General features: G+C 34.4%; 1 protein-coding gene and 1 long non-coding RNA gene across 3 annotated transcripts; one reads left to right on the top strand and one right to left on the bottom strand.

The window, feature by feature from the left end:
- Window positions 1-291: 291 nt before the first annotated feature.
- On the top strand, window positions 292-10733 carry LOC136223948 (cell division cycle protein 27 homolog B). Of its 2 annotated transcripts, XM_066012125.1 has the most exons (16): window positions 292-476; window positions 579-651; window positions 738-847; window positions 976-1022; window positions 1598-1695; window positions 2758-3050; window positions 4303-4434; window positions 4768-4942; window positions 5684-5907; window positions 6005-6070; window positions 6628-6747; window positions 7299-7375; window positions 7505-7624; window positions 7725-7944; window positions 8932-9213; window positions 10397-10733. In XM_066012125.1, exons 1-16 carry the CDS (start codon window positions 372-374, stop codon window positions 10445-10447), a joined length of 2193 nt encoding a protein of 730 aa, XP_065868197.1. In that variant the 5' UTR covers window positions 292-371; the 3' UTR covers window positions 10448-10733. The 2 variants fall into 2 exon arrangements, with proteins under 2 accessions (XP_065868197.1, XP_065868198.1); XM_066012126.1 differs by lacking the exon at window positions 4303-4434.
- A 183-nt stretch (window positions 10734-10916) lies between these two features.
- LOC136223950 (uncharacterized) lies at window positions 10917-12650 on the bottom strand. Its single transcript, XR_010686214.1, has 2 exons — window positions 12205-12650; window positions 10917-11833 (listed from the first exon to the last, which is right to left on the bottom strand). It is a non-coding gene; the product is annotated as an uncharacterized lncRNA (long non-coding RNA).
- Between the last annotated feature and the right edge of the window lie 872 nt (window positions 12651-13522).

Genomic DNA, 13522 nt, shown 5'->3' with positions numbered 1-13522 from the left:
GATCATTTTTAACCAAGTAGGAAATGGAAAAAGAAAAATAACAAAATTGATTTTCCCCCTTACATCCTAATCCTCATGTCAAAAAAAGTAATAAAAGAAATAAAAGTCAAATGAATAGGGATTTTTTTTTTGTTGAAAATTATAGAGTTGTGATAACTTTGTTGCATTTGTAATAGTTAGAGGACTAATACTATAATTAACCCCAACGGTTAAGAACCAAGACCAAGTTACCAAGATTGCTCAATTTTCTAAAAAGGAAAATAAATCCAACGCGCCTTAATTAGGTAGTCTGCATACAGCGCCCAGTGCTTTTTCAAATCATTTTCTCTGTTTCATCAAAAGCGAAGAAAAGATCATACAACTCGAAAGAAATGGAAGCCATTTTGGTGAAATCTGTAGAGAATAGTCTCACTCAATTCTTGCTCAAAAATGCCATCTTTCTGTGCGAACGCCTATGCGCCGAGTTTCCCTCCGAGGTTTCCCTCTCTTTTTTCTCTTCAAATTGAAGCCTTTTATATATACCTATGTTTCTCTTTTTCCATCGAAATTCAATTTCTCAATTTTTTATTGAACTGTAGGTGAACTTACAATTACTGGCTAGATGTTACTTGAATAACAATCAAGCTTATTGTGCATATCACATTCTTAAAGGTATTAGTTCGTGGATTTCACTCTTTGATTAGGCTTCTGTAGGCGTGTTTTGGGAATCTCATTCTTTGTTTTCTTGTAAATTGAAGGCACGGAAGAGCCTCAGTCTCGCTATTTGTTTGCATTTTCGTGCTTTCAGATGGATCTTCTTAGTGAAGCTGAAGCAGCATTGGTGCCTGGTAACCAACCTGATTCAGAGGTATTTTTCATTTGTTATGATTATTGAATATATGATGCTTTCGAAATGGTTCATGGTCTTTAATTGGCTTGTTGCTAATGGGGTCTCTGTTATTCAATCAGGCTTGTTTTTGTATTTCTTGTTTGTAGGTTCCTAATGGTGCATCGGGTCATTACCTTCTTGGACTCATATACAGGTTAAGGGAGACTTTTGTTGTTTTTCTTTTTAGTGACTTTTAAATTTGGTCCCAATTATTGTTCTTATACGATCGTTCTTTTAAGATCACAAAACTATACTGGTATTACATGCTACTAGAGGTTCTTAATTTTAAGGTTTTACCAGAATGAGAGACAGAATCCCCGGGGTTTTTTTGTTGTCTTAAGAGGATCTAGGATTCACATTTTCTTAATTAGGCAACGTCATTATTTGACAAAATGAAACTTGCTTCACTATGCTGTTCTGATTTGGATGTTTTTTCTTTACCTTTTTTGTGCATGCCTAATCAAATTTACCAATATATTCAAATAGGAAAGTAACAAGCTTGTACATCACATGTAATCATGTTGTATTTGTTTTGCGCCTACTTCAAGCATCATAATTAACTGTCTACTCTTTAAATGTGAACAGCATGGCTAATCTGTTGTGTGACTTTATGTTTTGATTTTGCATATTAAGTAGAATGGATTACGAGTTTATCAGCTCCATGTGTTAGCAGTGGTTAGTTCATTAATTTTTCAACATTGTTGATAATCTACATCCACTTCCTTTTAGGTACACTGATAGGAAGGAAAATTCAGTCAAACACTTAAAGAAGGCCTTGTCAATTGATCCATTATTTTGGACAGCGTATGAGGAACTCTGCATGTTAGGTCAGTGCTAATATAATGACTGCCCTCTGGTTTTTTCTGGATACTGTAAGAAATGTGATTTGGGATATGATAGATAATATTTGCTGAACTTCTAGTTGTAAAATGAGTTTAGAATTTCACATTTTGAAAGAATAAGTCAAGAGGAGATATCCAAGTTTCTTTACAAATACTAATGTAAATGGAAACGAGAACATGATACGTTTCTGATGTCGTGATATATTCTTTGTGGCCAAATGAGATGATAAATACTTGTTGTAACTGAATACTGTCTTCATTGATTTCCATTTTTTTCCTGATAACAGTGTGAATTTTCTTGGCTGACCTGTGAGGTGCCCTTGGGATCGGCGGGGACACTCCGATGCCAAAGTCAGTATAGAATTTGAGAATAATAAGAATAATTAACAAAAGCTTTAGAATGCTTAGTAAGCATACCTAGAATACCTTGAAGTCAGGGTATTTATATAGATTTTCGTAATCTTTTATCATTAATGATACTATATCCGAATAGTCACGTCATTAATGCCTTTAAACGAGGATTAAGTACCATTTAAGCACATTAAATTACTAACTTTAACAATGTTAACGGAAAAGTCCCTTTGTCTCTTCTGAAACCGTTCAAAATAGACTCGATGGCGGATGTACGTTGAATGAGATGGGATAGCGGATCCTTCTCATTCAACTTCCTTTGTCATGTCTTGCTTGGATGGCGTATTTTATTTCATTCCACGTGGTGTGGTGTAACGCTGGAGATCCTGTTCTCTTCTTTCATTATTACACTTTTGCCCCAGTGATAATATTGGGACGTTATCATTTCCTAATTTGTTTAGTCCTGTTTTATACGCACTTGCAACTTGTTATATTGTCAATTTTTGTTTGTAAAGATACTGCGCATAAAGTGTAGTGTAGTCCTTCATTCAAATTAATATGAGATCAAGAACTAGAGCCATACAAGCATAATACATTATAATTTGATTTTGGACTTATACGATGAATTATATTCATGTTCTACAGTGTTTCTTTCATATTGTATTCTGTCCTAAGGTCTTATTGTATACTATCCAGGTGCTGCAGAAGAAGCAGCTGCTGTTTTTAGCAGAGCTGCTGTTAGTCATGTTCAAAAGTATTATTTCGGTCATGAATCGAAATACTTGCATACAATTTATGAGGATCAAAGTTCAGGAGATGCAAGGAACCTTGTCTTGGAGAATGAGAATGTAAACTTGAAGTACTTGCAGGAGCACAATCTCAGAGATATTTCTCAAGATTTTCATGAAACAGCTGTTCCAGCCGTACAACCTGGCAACCCTTCTCGTAAATTGTCAGTGAACAGTACACCTTCAGCAATGCTTACACAGGTAGGTTTCTTGGTTAATTAGAATGAATTTCCACTTTATATTTACTGACAATTTTACATATTCCCGATTCAGAATTTTCTCTCATCTTTAGATAAAAAAAAGAAGCACTTTGTTTTTTCAATCCCCCGCCCCCTAGACCCTTTTCTTTTTTTTTTCTTTTTTTGGTAATTGCATTGAGAAGCAACTGAGTGGAACATCGGTAAAAAACCTGGGGCATTTATGATCTATTTCCTGCACCTCTAAACTTGCATATCAAAATGTGCATTTCTTTTCAAACAGTGTTTTAAGCATTTTATTCATGCAACTTGAGATGAAGTCTGGGCTGATTTCCTTTGCTGTCAGAGTTATTGTGCAATTTGTAGTATTACCCTTCCAAGCATGGGTATAGATTTTAATCTATGGATTTCTTGTTTTATGTTCTACAAGACTATGCATAATTCACGCAAAAAATATCATAGCCATTTTAATGCAAAATGGAAAAAATATCGGTGATTGCAAAATGGAAAAAAGATAAATAAATAAAAGAAAATAAAATGCAAAACAATCTAGGGCGGAAATCTGGTTGAATAGAAGCAAATTTAGTTGTGAAACAAGTTGATGGTGCATCATCTAAATTGTTCGCTTGTAAAGTGAAGGATTGTTGCATAATATGCACAAAAAGAGTGTGCATAGGGACATATTATTGTATTAGCTAAGACTTTTATCTCAGAATTGGAAAATGTTAGCCTGAATCCTTTTATTGAATTTATGGTAGTATTGTTTTCTTTGGTCAATTTTAATGAAATAAAAAGTTACCACATGTGAATGCATTGCTTTATTATATTACAGAACACTGAGCTGTTTGAAGTTAGCATTAATATTCTCAATAGTCAATATCATGCATTTTATTTATAATTGTGTCACTAAACAAATAATGCGCTGAAAACAGATTCTGGTACCTAACATCTTTGTTTATAAACTGAACACCCGTGCCATCGTTGTGTGCATTTCTTTTACTGTTACAAATTAATGTCTCCTTGCCGGAAATTATAATCTGTATAGTATTCTTTCGTTGGGTTCAGTGAAAATGGTTTCTTTTTTATTAAAACAAATTCATTAATCTACTGATTTCTTTTAGAAATTTCCTGAAAAAACATGTACGTTTTAGTTTTTTTCTCCTGATTAAATCAGTTGAAATTTCATTTCTCTTAAACCGAATAATGTTTGAAATACTTTCTTAGTCATATGATTTTCTCAAATCTATTTGTTTCAGCTGTTGGATACTCCATTGCAAATTTCTGGAAATTTGGAATATAATTCAAGTTTTTTGGGAGGCAAAAACTTGCAAAATACTACAGCTCAGGCTCCCCGAAGAAAATTAGTTGCTGAAGGAAAATCTGGGAAGGTTGTACTTGCATTTTGATACTAATGACTGTCACAGTGTCACCTTGATTTATATTGCAATCAGTATTTACATTGTTGAAATAAGTAGAAATATGTTTAGCATCAACTCTTCACTTTTAGTGAGATGGTCCTGTTTAGCTTGCAAGCCTTTATCAATTGCATGAAGCAAGTTCTCTATAACTTTACTTTTGAAGAAAGAACTAGTCTTGAGATGCAGGCTATTCATCTGAGTCAATTAGTTCTTCCCAATTTGTTGTAGAATTTGGATGTTAAATTTCATCATTTGAATAAAACAATTCAATCATACTTCAATTTGGTTTGTCAACTTCTGTAGGTTTGGGGCAGATTATTTTCAGATTCTGGGCCACGTCGGAGCCCAAGACTCGCTGCCATGCGTGCGAAGTCAAATGTTCTGCAGCTAGAAGGTGATGGAAGATGTGTTTCATCATCAGCTAAATCCAACTCTTCATCATTTGGTTCCTCAGTAGTTTGTAGAGAACAAAATTCAGGTGATAATTTAATTAAGTAGTTCTATGCTTGCACACTATATATATACACACATGGGGCAGAATAGCATACCAACTTGATATTAGTTATGTTTTGCTTCATTTTCTCATCTGTTGTGGACTTGATATAAAATACTCGGGTAAGGGTAAAAAATATCCTTGACATATTTGGACGAAAAGTTTTTCGATTGTATAATTTTACACTCATTGTTTTTGTCCTAGTTCACTTTTTCCCTTTTCAATTGGTTCCATCAGCAAATCTGTCGTAACTTACCAATGAATTGAACTTCGTTGGTATTCAAAATGAGCTAGGGTAAAACGATGAGGATGAACACCCTTGAAAACGTTAAAAGGTGTAATTCAGCCCGCTCAAATACGTTTGGGGTATTTTTGACCCTTAACCCTAATATAAATATCATTTGTAATACTAGAGATTATAAAAATTGCAAATTCTTGTTGCTTCTTGTAAGCTTAGCAGTGCAATAGACACATTTAAGATGAATGAAGTCCAAAGATATACTCCTTTTTTTATAGTGCAAACAATTCTTTGACACTGGATTCAAATAAAATTTTGTTCCTCTATCATCCAGTTATTGATTCAATGTCTATATCATTTTCTGCATAGAATCTGATGTTAATATAGTTTAAATCATTTCAATTTCATTTAGTGTTTCTTTTTTCCTTTGTTGATGAGTTTGGCTGCTCATTTTGAATTTTCAAGCAAATCACTGATCTTGCATGCAGGGACATGTCTGGATGCTTGTGATGATGCTTCTTCACATCATACAACTACTTCATATGCTTCTTCCTTGGGCAGTGATAGATTTCTCGAGCATGAGAGAGAAAACATGAAATTAAGTGGCTTAGCAGAAGATGGCGCAAAAATCATATCTGGCATTTCAGATGCTTTGAGTCTCTTGAGTCTTCTTGGGGAGGGTTACAGGCTTTTGTGCTTGTATAGATGTGAGGTATCTCTCATCAAGGAAAATTATGTTTTTATGCAGTTGATTCAAAATATTCTGCTCCGAATGATGCTGTGTGTCTTATAAAACACTAAACCTGCAGGAATCTTTGGAGGTCTATCAAAAGCTTTCACACAAGCAGTATAATACAGGTTGGGTTCTTTCCCAGGTAATCAAGCTGTGCTTGTTGCTGTTCCGCATTATTGTTGGTTTTTCCATATTTCATCTTCTACTACTATGTAGAGAATCACATGTCTTTGATTCGCTGTGGCTGCTCATATTATTGTATTTAAAGTTATAAACCACATAAATGACAATAGAATTTAAATGTTATATTTTTTCACAGGCAGAGTTACTTTTGTAACTGATGGGTATAGAGATAATACGTAATTTAGAGCTCCAGTAGTGGCTAATTTAAACCTTGCATCAGTTATTCGTGAAGTTAGAAACCACTACCAAATTAACATACCTACCATGGTCATGCTACATGCATATATTGAAAATTGTACCAGAACTTTGTTGATTAGATCAAAAGCCTAGGAAAATCAAAATCTCCACGGCACTTACTCTGAGAAGAATTATAAGTTTAATCACTGATAATTTAACTCGTGAATATATAATGAAGAATCCGTATGTTAACTTTCACAAAGTCATAATTTCTATCAGTTATCATATCTTTATATATATTTTAAATATTTGCTTTTGCTTGTTATCCTATTGGTGAAGGTTGGAAGGACATACTATGAGCTAGTAGATTACATGAATGCTGAATATGCTTTTAGGCTTTCTCATCAATATTTCCCTTACAATTTGGAAGGAATGGATATCTACTCCAGCGTTCTTTATGTGAGTGATTTTTCACCTCTCCAGTTACTGGTGCACAAGCAGTTGGTTGCATACAATTGTTGCTGTTTATTTGTGGTGCATTTTATCCCTCTTTTGCACTATTCTCTTACATTGCTACATATTTCTTCATAAGTTTCTATCAGTTTCAGTTGTAAGTTCTTTGCCTTGTTGTCCTGTTTCATGCTATATGAAATTGCCTAATATATGGACATATATATTTAAAAGATGAATATATTATAGATTTTTCTATAACGATTTTCTGTATAAAGAATAAGGATAGATATATATCAATTTTTTTTGGCAATACTACACCTGCTATGGCATATATTTATAGGTTACAACATTAGTCTATGAGCTAGAACTAATGAGTTGTATGAATTAGACTAATCTTGTGACCTTCAATTCTCCTCACTCCTTTAGCCCTCACATCCTACTTCTAAGAATTTACAACTTTATCGTTCGTGTTATGGTTTACATTGTACATCAATATTTTTTTCATATTCATCATGCAGCCACTGTGTTCACTGAATTGCTATTCCTCCATTTTGCAGCATTTGCAGGAAGAAATGAAGTTGAGCCACCTAGCTCAGGAGCTGATATCAATAGACCGTTTAGCTCCCCAGTCCTGGTATCTCCTTCAGACCTTTTCTGGAACCAATTTTAGGGCAAATTATTTTTCCTTGTTTGTAATGTGCTTTCAGCAAGCTGAAATCAGTATGATTGATTACTATAGTTGGGAGTGAAATGACTGTTGCAGGTGCACTATTGGAAACTGCTACAGTTTGCAGAAAGACCATGAAACTGCAATCAAAAGTTTTTCTCGAGCTATACACCTTAATTCGAGACATGCATATGCGTTCACCCTTTTGGGTCATGAGTATGACCTTTCAACTTAATATGATATTTGGAACAGTCTGCAGTTTGATTTGAATAACTCAAACGAAATGGGTTTATTATCATGGCAATCTTCATGACAGGTGTTCAGCACTGGAGGAGTATGAAAATGGAGTGAAGTGCTTCCAGAGAGCCCTCAGTGTAGATTCAAGACATTATAGTGCCTGGTATGGCCTTGGGTTGATCTATCTCCGCCAAGAAAAACTTGAATTTGCTCAACACCATTTTCAAAATGCTTTCTACATTAATCCTCGCTCATCAGTTATCCTGTGCTATATTGGAATCACTTTACATGAACTAAAGGTTGGGCCTCTTTCTTTATTTCTGTTAATAATATGGGAAAATGAAGTATATACTGTAATGGTCATCTCCCCATAACATATGGCTGGACTGGCTAGATGTGCATGAATCTTCTTCATTTTAAGGCTTTCAGATTCACCTGAACATTATTGGATTTTGTGTAATGCTTCCTTTCATTTACTTGATGTAGCATGCGATATGCAGTTAGTGGGTTTCCATAATAGTTTTAAATGACTATTACACATGGATACTAGATTTTTTAGGAATCTGGTACGAATCATGTGTTTTTTAATCTTTCAAGTCATTCATATATAGCTCACTAAACAAAGCAATAAATTAATATAACTGTCAAAGAATGACTCAACCTACAAGCTCAAGCTTGTAGATGATGATCCAAAGAGTAGTTTTATATCTATAACACTCCCTCGCATCCAAGTGCCTATTAGGCTTGAGGTGCGGACAAGCACACATCTACCTTACTTTCTATTAAAATTTAGTTAATAAGATTCAGGTAACTAGAACTCTAGACATTTTGGTCTGTGGCGCTTATGTACTACAGTCTAAAAGTTCAAGCTTCTACATGAAATCTCCCAAAACAAATCCTGACCTGAATCAATTCAGTTTACTTTCTTTAAGTTTGATATGACATCCTTAATGCTTATTTTGAAGATGGCTTTTTCACAAACATAGCTTGGTCATTGTATTAAATCTAATAGGTATGGGTCTGCCTGCTATATACATCTGTATACGCTGTATCCTTGATGTATATTTATGTGTGCATTATCCTGCAGTTGAATATATTCATGTAGTCTCTTACTCTGGATGGTATCCCATGTAATCCTGTGTATTACATGGTCTTTTACAATTATGCAAGCACATCAACCCATCATCAACACATAACAATTAAAACCTGTCTGCATTGCAAGCATTGGATTTTGGCAAAATGTGGTTTTTGGTTTAATGTTTGTTTCTGTTTCTATAATATTTCAGAGAGATGAGGAAGCCTTGGAGGTGATGGAGAAAGCTATTCTTGCAGATGAGAGAAACCCTCTACCCTTGTACCAAAAGGCAAAGATATTGGTGAGCCTTGAGAAGTTTGATGAAGCATTGAAAGTTCTAGAGGAACTCAAGGAGTATGTTCCTCATGAAAGTTGCATTTATGCAATGATTGGTAAAATTTATGAACAACAGCAGAAGTATGATGCAGCAATTTTTCATTTTGGACTTGCATTAGATCTAAATCCAAATGCACTTGATGCTGCCACCATGAAGGTAATTAATTATCTACCTTTCCATGTCATTTTTCTGAAGTGCAGTCCGATATTTGAATAAGTTGCCAAACATTTTAGGATATGTTTGATGCATGGATTCCATGTATCATGCAAGCCTTAGATACATCGTTCATCAAATGAGATTGAATTTCATTGGGTAGTACTATTTTCAATTAATAGTGTTTTCTTTGAAGATTAATCATAGGCACCTGGCACTAGATTAAATATATGCATAGTTCATGCACTTGGAAGACAGTATTGTGCATCCGTAAAAAAAAAAGGGCGGCCCGGTCGCATTACGCGTCCCCGCTGAGCGAGGGTCCGGGGAGGGGTCCCACCACAAGGGTGTATTGGGGGCAAGCCTTCCCTTGCCAATTTAATTGGCAAGAGGCCGCTCCTAAGACTCGAACCCGTGACCTCTGGTCACACGACAACAACGTTTTTACCGTTGCGCCAAGGCTCGCCCTCAGTATTGTGCATCCGTATCAGTAAAAAAATTCAGCATTGCTTTATTACTTGTTGTTATGATTTCAAGTGCTGCTCTATGCTTGGAAGTTCCTATCTTATCATGTGCTTTGAACATCTAATACTTTCACAATTTTCATCAAATCAAATTTTAACAACCTGATTCCTTTTTGGAATCAAAGTCCAAATGTTTGCAGTCCAAAACTATTCTGTAAAACCAATTGGGAACTGGTGTTACATTGTTAATTCCTACGGATATTGGAACTGCAGATGATCCTAATTTAAGCGGATTATAGTTCAAAGCTTTCTTAGTAGTATTTTCTATTGAAGACGATACTATGTTGACTTGAGCCATGAGTTTCCTTCATGAACTTGTCACGAGATGAGTTAACAGTTAATAGTTAGCTCATAATGGTATTTTTGAACCTGTATACTGACCACTGATTTACAATTGTCACTAGACTCCAATACTGCTAAATCTTTGACTAGATTTATTTCAATGGACTTTTATTCTGTAAAAATAATAACTCGGACCATATTAAAAATAGTCTTTGGATTCATGAGTGAAGTTCTTGCTATCTGAAATTATGAATCATGTGAGTTGGGGCTGTCAAGAAAACGGTTTAGCTTAGAATCAATTTACATGAGGTTATTATCTAGTTTAGTGTATCATATGGATTTTTCTTGTAGTGAATTCTAAATTCTTCATTGATCTGCAGGCTGCTATGGAGAACTTGCTTCTAAACTGTCGGATACATGACGACTTGTAAATAAAGTCACAACGACGTGGTCAGAGAATGTATATAATGAAAGTTTATAGGCACAAATCCATACTTGAGCTGCTTGACTCCTACATATCAGGATCAGTAATGAAAAACCATTAATAAACTTTTAGCTTCATAAACTTTGAGGTTCACTTTTATCCTAGTTGCTTGATCTTAGAATGTTGAGTCAACATTATACATTTGATATCCATCTATACTTTCCTTGTATATTAGTGACAGAATATAGCAATTACTTTGATGAGAGGAAAGGTACTTTATGTTTTCATATTTACCATTTTTGGCTTCCAAAAATGTGGCATATACAGCAACCTGAGAAGCTCCGGATACAATATGCTAGGGATTGTCTTGAATCTGATAGAATTGATTAAAACCATGGCCTCAACAATTTGTTTATTTCATATTAATACCAAGATGCATAAGCACAACCGCTATTTCTCAAAATTCGTAACCAACATTTTGTATTAACATTATTTCCATCATGCTGCAAATATTTCTAACTTTACATTATTGATTTCGTTACATTTATTTTTGCATATTTCATGTCAAACCACATTATCATTTCTCATAACATCTGACGTTGATTCGGTACTCAAGTGCCTAAATATTAGCGGGTTGGAGCTCATATTTCGGCACGGAGTATAGTTGCAGCAATGTCTAACCACTATTCGACATACTGTAAGTACACGTCTTAAATACCTAAACTCCTGCAATTCATGAGGTAGTTAATCTGTTGGCTGCCAGTCTGTGATGTTATGTTGAGTTCTTTTTGTATTTTCGTCATCTTGTATGTACAATAGGGTTGCTTGACTCATTTATACTCAGAGTCAAGATTCTTCGGCTCAGCTCCTCTAGGTTCAGTGGAACTGATAAAAGAGGAGGCATCTGGTGGAATCCCATTCTCATCTGTAAATGCCTCAACTGTGAAAGCATCTTCACCATTATCATCTACTGAGATGTTATATAATTGTTTCCGAAGAAACTCTGCTTCTGTTGCTTCACGTTTTCCATTCAGTACTATAGTTTCTTCATCTTCAAGCTTCAATACACTTTCTGTATCTTCATCAATATTCACATCAATCTCATAATCTTCACCTGCATTCTCTCCATTTTCTAGGGCACTTTCACCGGTCGTATGCTCTGCCAACCCCTTTCGGCCCAAAGTGGAGGTTAAGTTCTTTATGCTAATATTTTCAGTATTTACATTGTCATCCTCCTGTCTGTGGTTTGAGTTATTGATTAGATATAGGAACCACATGCAAATTGCTAGGATCAAAACAGCCTGAAGAATCCTTTCTTTGTCCAGTCCTTTTGGTCTGTAATTTCGCATACTTGAATAGTGTGATATAAGATTTTGTTCCATGAAATTGAACCCTGTGATGAATGTTAGGAGAATTCGATCAACTACGTAGTAGAAAGACGAAAATAGAATCGATCAATTGGCCAACCAATTTGAGATCCTACTTCAATAGTAAATCGAATACTAGAAATCAAATTTAAGATCTAGATTAAGCGACCAGAGACCGTTTGACACTCATGTCAACTTCAATTATACTCATAAATGAATATTAAGAACAACCATGAAAGTTAGTTTTATAGGATGATCCAATTCATTTATCACTTTTGTGTTATTGCTTTTCATAGAATTCAACAAATTAACCTCTGGTTTGGAAAATAAACAAACTTATGTAGTAACTCAGCAAAGTAAATCAAGCAAAAATATTAGGATGAAAAGCAGCAGTTACCTTAACAGGAAACTGGTTGACTTCCGAGATGGCACTAAAATTGTGTATAAGTTGGAAACCAAAAACTAAATATTGGTGAGATATAAGACAATTAATGGAAACTGAAACAGAGTTATTGAATTGGAAGAGAAGAAAAACTATTCTTTGGGGGGGTATTGAGAAAAAGAACTCAATCAAGGCAAAACCAAAGGCTTTCCTTGTATACTACGAAGAAAATTCTATTTTGGCAGCAAGCGTCGAATGACGTATGGTAGGTTGAATTCTCTATGTGTATGTCACACTTTGCCAACTTTATTTCCCAAACACCCCTCTTGTTGCTTGGTTTTCCATTTTCTTGGTGATTTAACTGAGGGTATTCCTGGAATTTAAAATATCATTTCCCTTCAAGGTTGGCCTTTTCAGGTTTAGAAAAGGAATGGAATTTTGACACTTGAAGCAAAGGCCTTTTCAGGTTTAGTGAGTTTTATTTCCGAGTGCATAGTTTGACTTCGTGAATACATGTATTATTCAGAGCCGGCTCTAGGGCAGCCGCCGGCTGCCTTGGGCCTCTGATAGAGAGATAAATATTATCGCGTTCAATTTAATAGTAAAGTAATGTATTTAAATAAAATTGAATAAAAAAATAATAATAAATGACATATATTGTCATTTTTCAGTCACTGTCTTTTAACACAATTAGTTACTATTTGTATAATAGGATAGGGGTACGTCAAAATTTATTTTCTCAACTTCTCTCTTAATATTAAAAGTAAAGGAAAAAAAACTTGGTTTGTCCGATTTATAAACATAATTTCGCAATTAAAAACTTACAAATAGGGATTATGATTTGTTCAGTTTGTATTTAAGGAATTTGTGGTTCTTTTTTCTGATAAAAAATACTTGTGGTTCAGTTAATTTGTAAAATCGAACTTTATATATGGAGTAATTTGTAAAATCAGATTTTTTAATTTATCTAAATCGCTCTCTTTTGGATAAATAGTTACGGTGACAAATTTTGACGGAATATCTGAATTTGCAAACTGCACAAATCATAGATCTCTATTTACAAGTTTTTAAACCACATGATTGCATTAAAAAAAGTCACACCACATATTTTTTTAATATTTTATCTTAACAATAATATAACTTCTGAGTGTTGTTGTTATCCACAAATTGTTTCAAAGATTTGATCTTTATTTGTTTGTTTTTATGCTCTGTTAAAAGTTAAGGGAAAAGTATAAAAATAAACCTTATGGTTTGGCCAATTCACAAACACAATATCGGTGGTTTAAAAGTTTGCAAACACGGGTTCCGTGCTTTGTGCAATTTACAAGCTCAC

The sequence above is a fragment of the Euphorbia lathyris genome, chromosome 3 (assembly GCF_963576675.1).
Source record: "Euphorbia lathyris chromosome 3, ddEupLath1.1, whole genome shotgun sequence".
Lineage (NCBI taxonomy): Eukaryota > Viridiplantae > Streptophyta > Magnoliopsida > Malpighiales > Euphorbiaceae > Euphorbia > Euphorbia lathyris.
This window is presented reverse-complemented; position numbering and strand designations above follow the sequence as displayed.

Excerpts from the sequence above, each read along its gene's own strand:
- LOC136223948 (XM_066012125.1), top strand. The coding sequence starts at position 372 with ATGGAAGCCATTTTGGTGAAATCTGTAGAGAATAGTCTCACTCAATTC. Across the intron at positions 1,023-1,597 it reads CTTCTTGGACTCATATACAG|GTACACTGATAGGAAGGAAA; the intron begins GTTAAGGGAGAC and ends ACTTCCTTTTAG. Across the intron at positions 3,051-4,302 it reads CTTCAGCAATGCTTACACAG|CTGTTGGATACTCCATTGCA; the intron begins GTAGGTTTCTTG and ends TATTTGTTTCAG.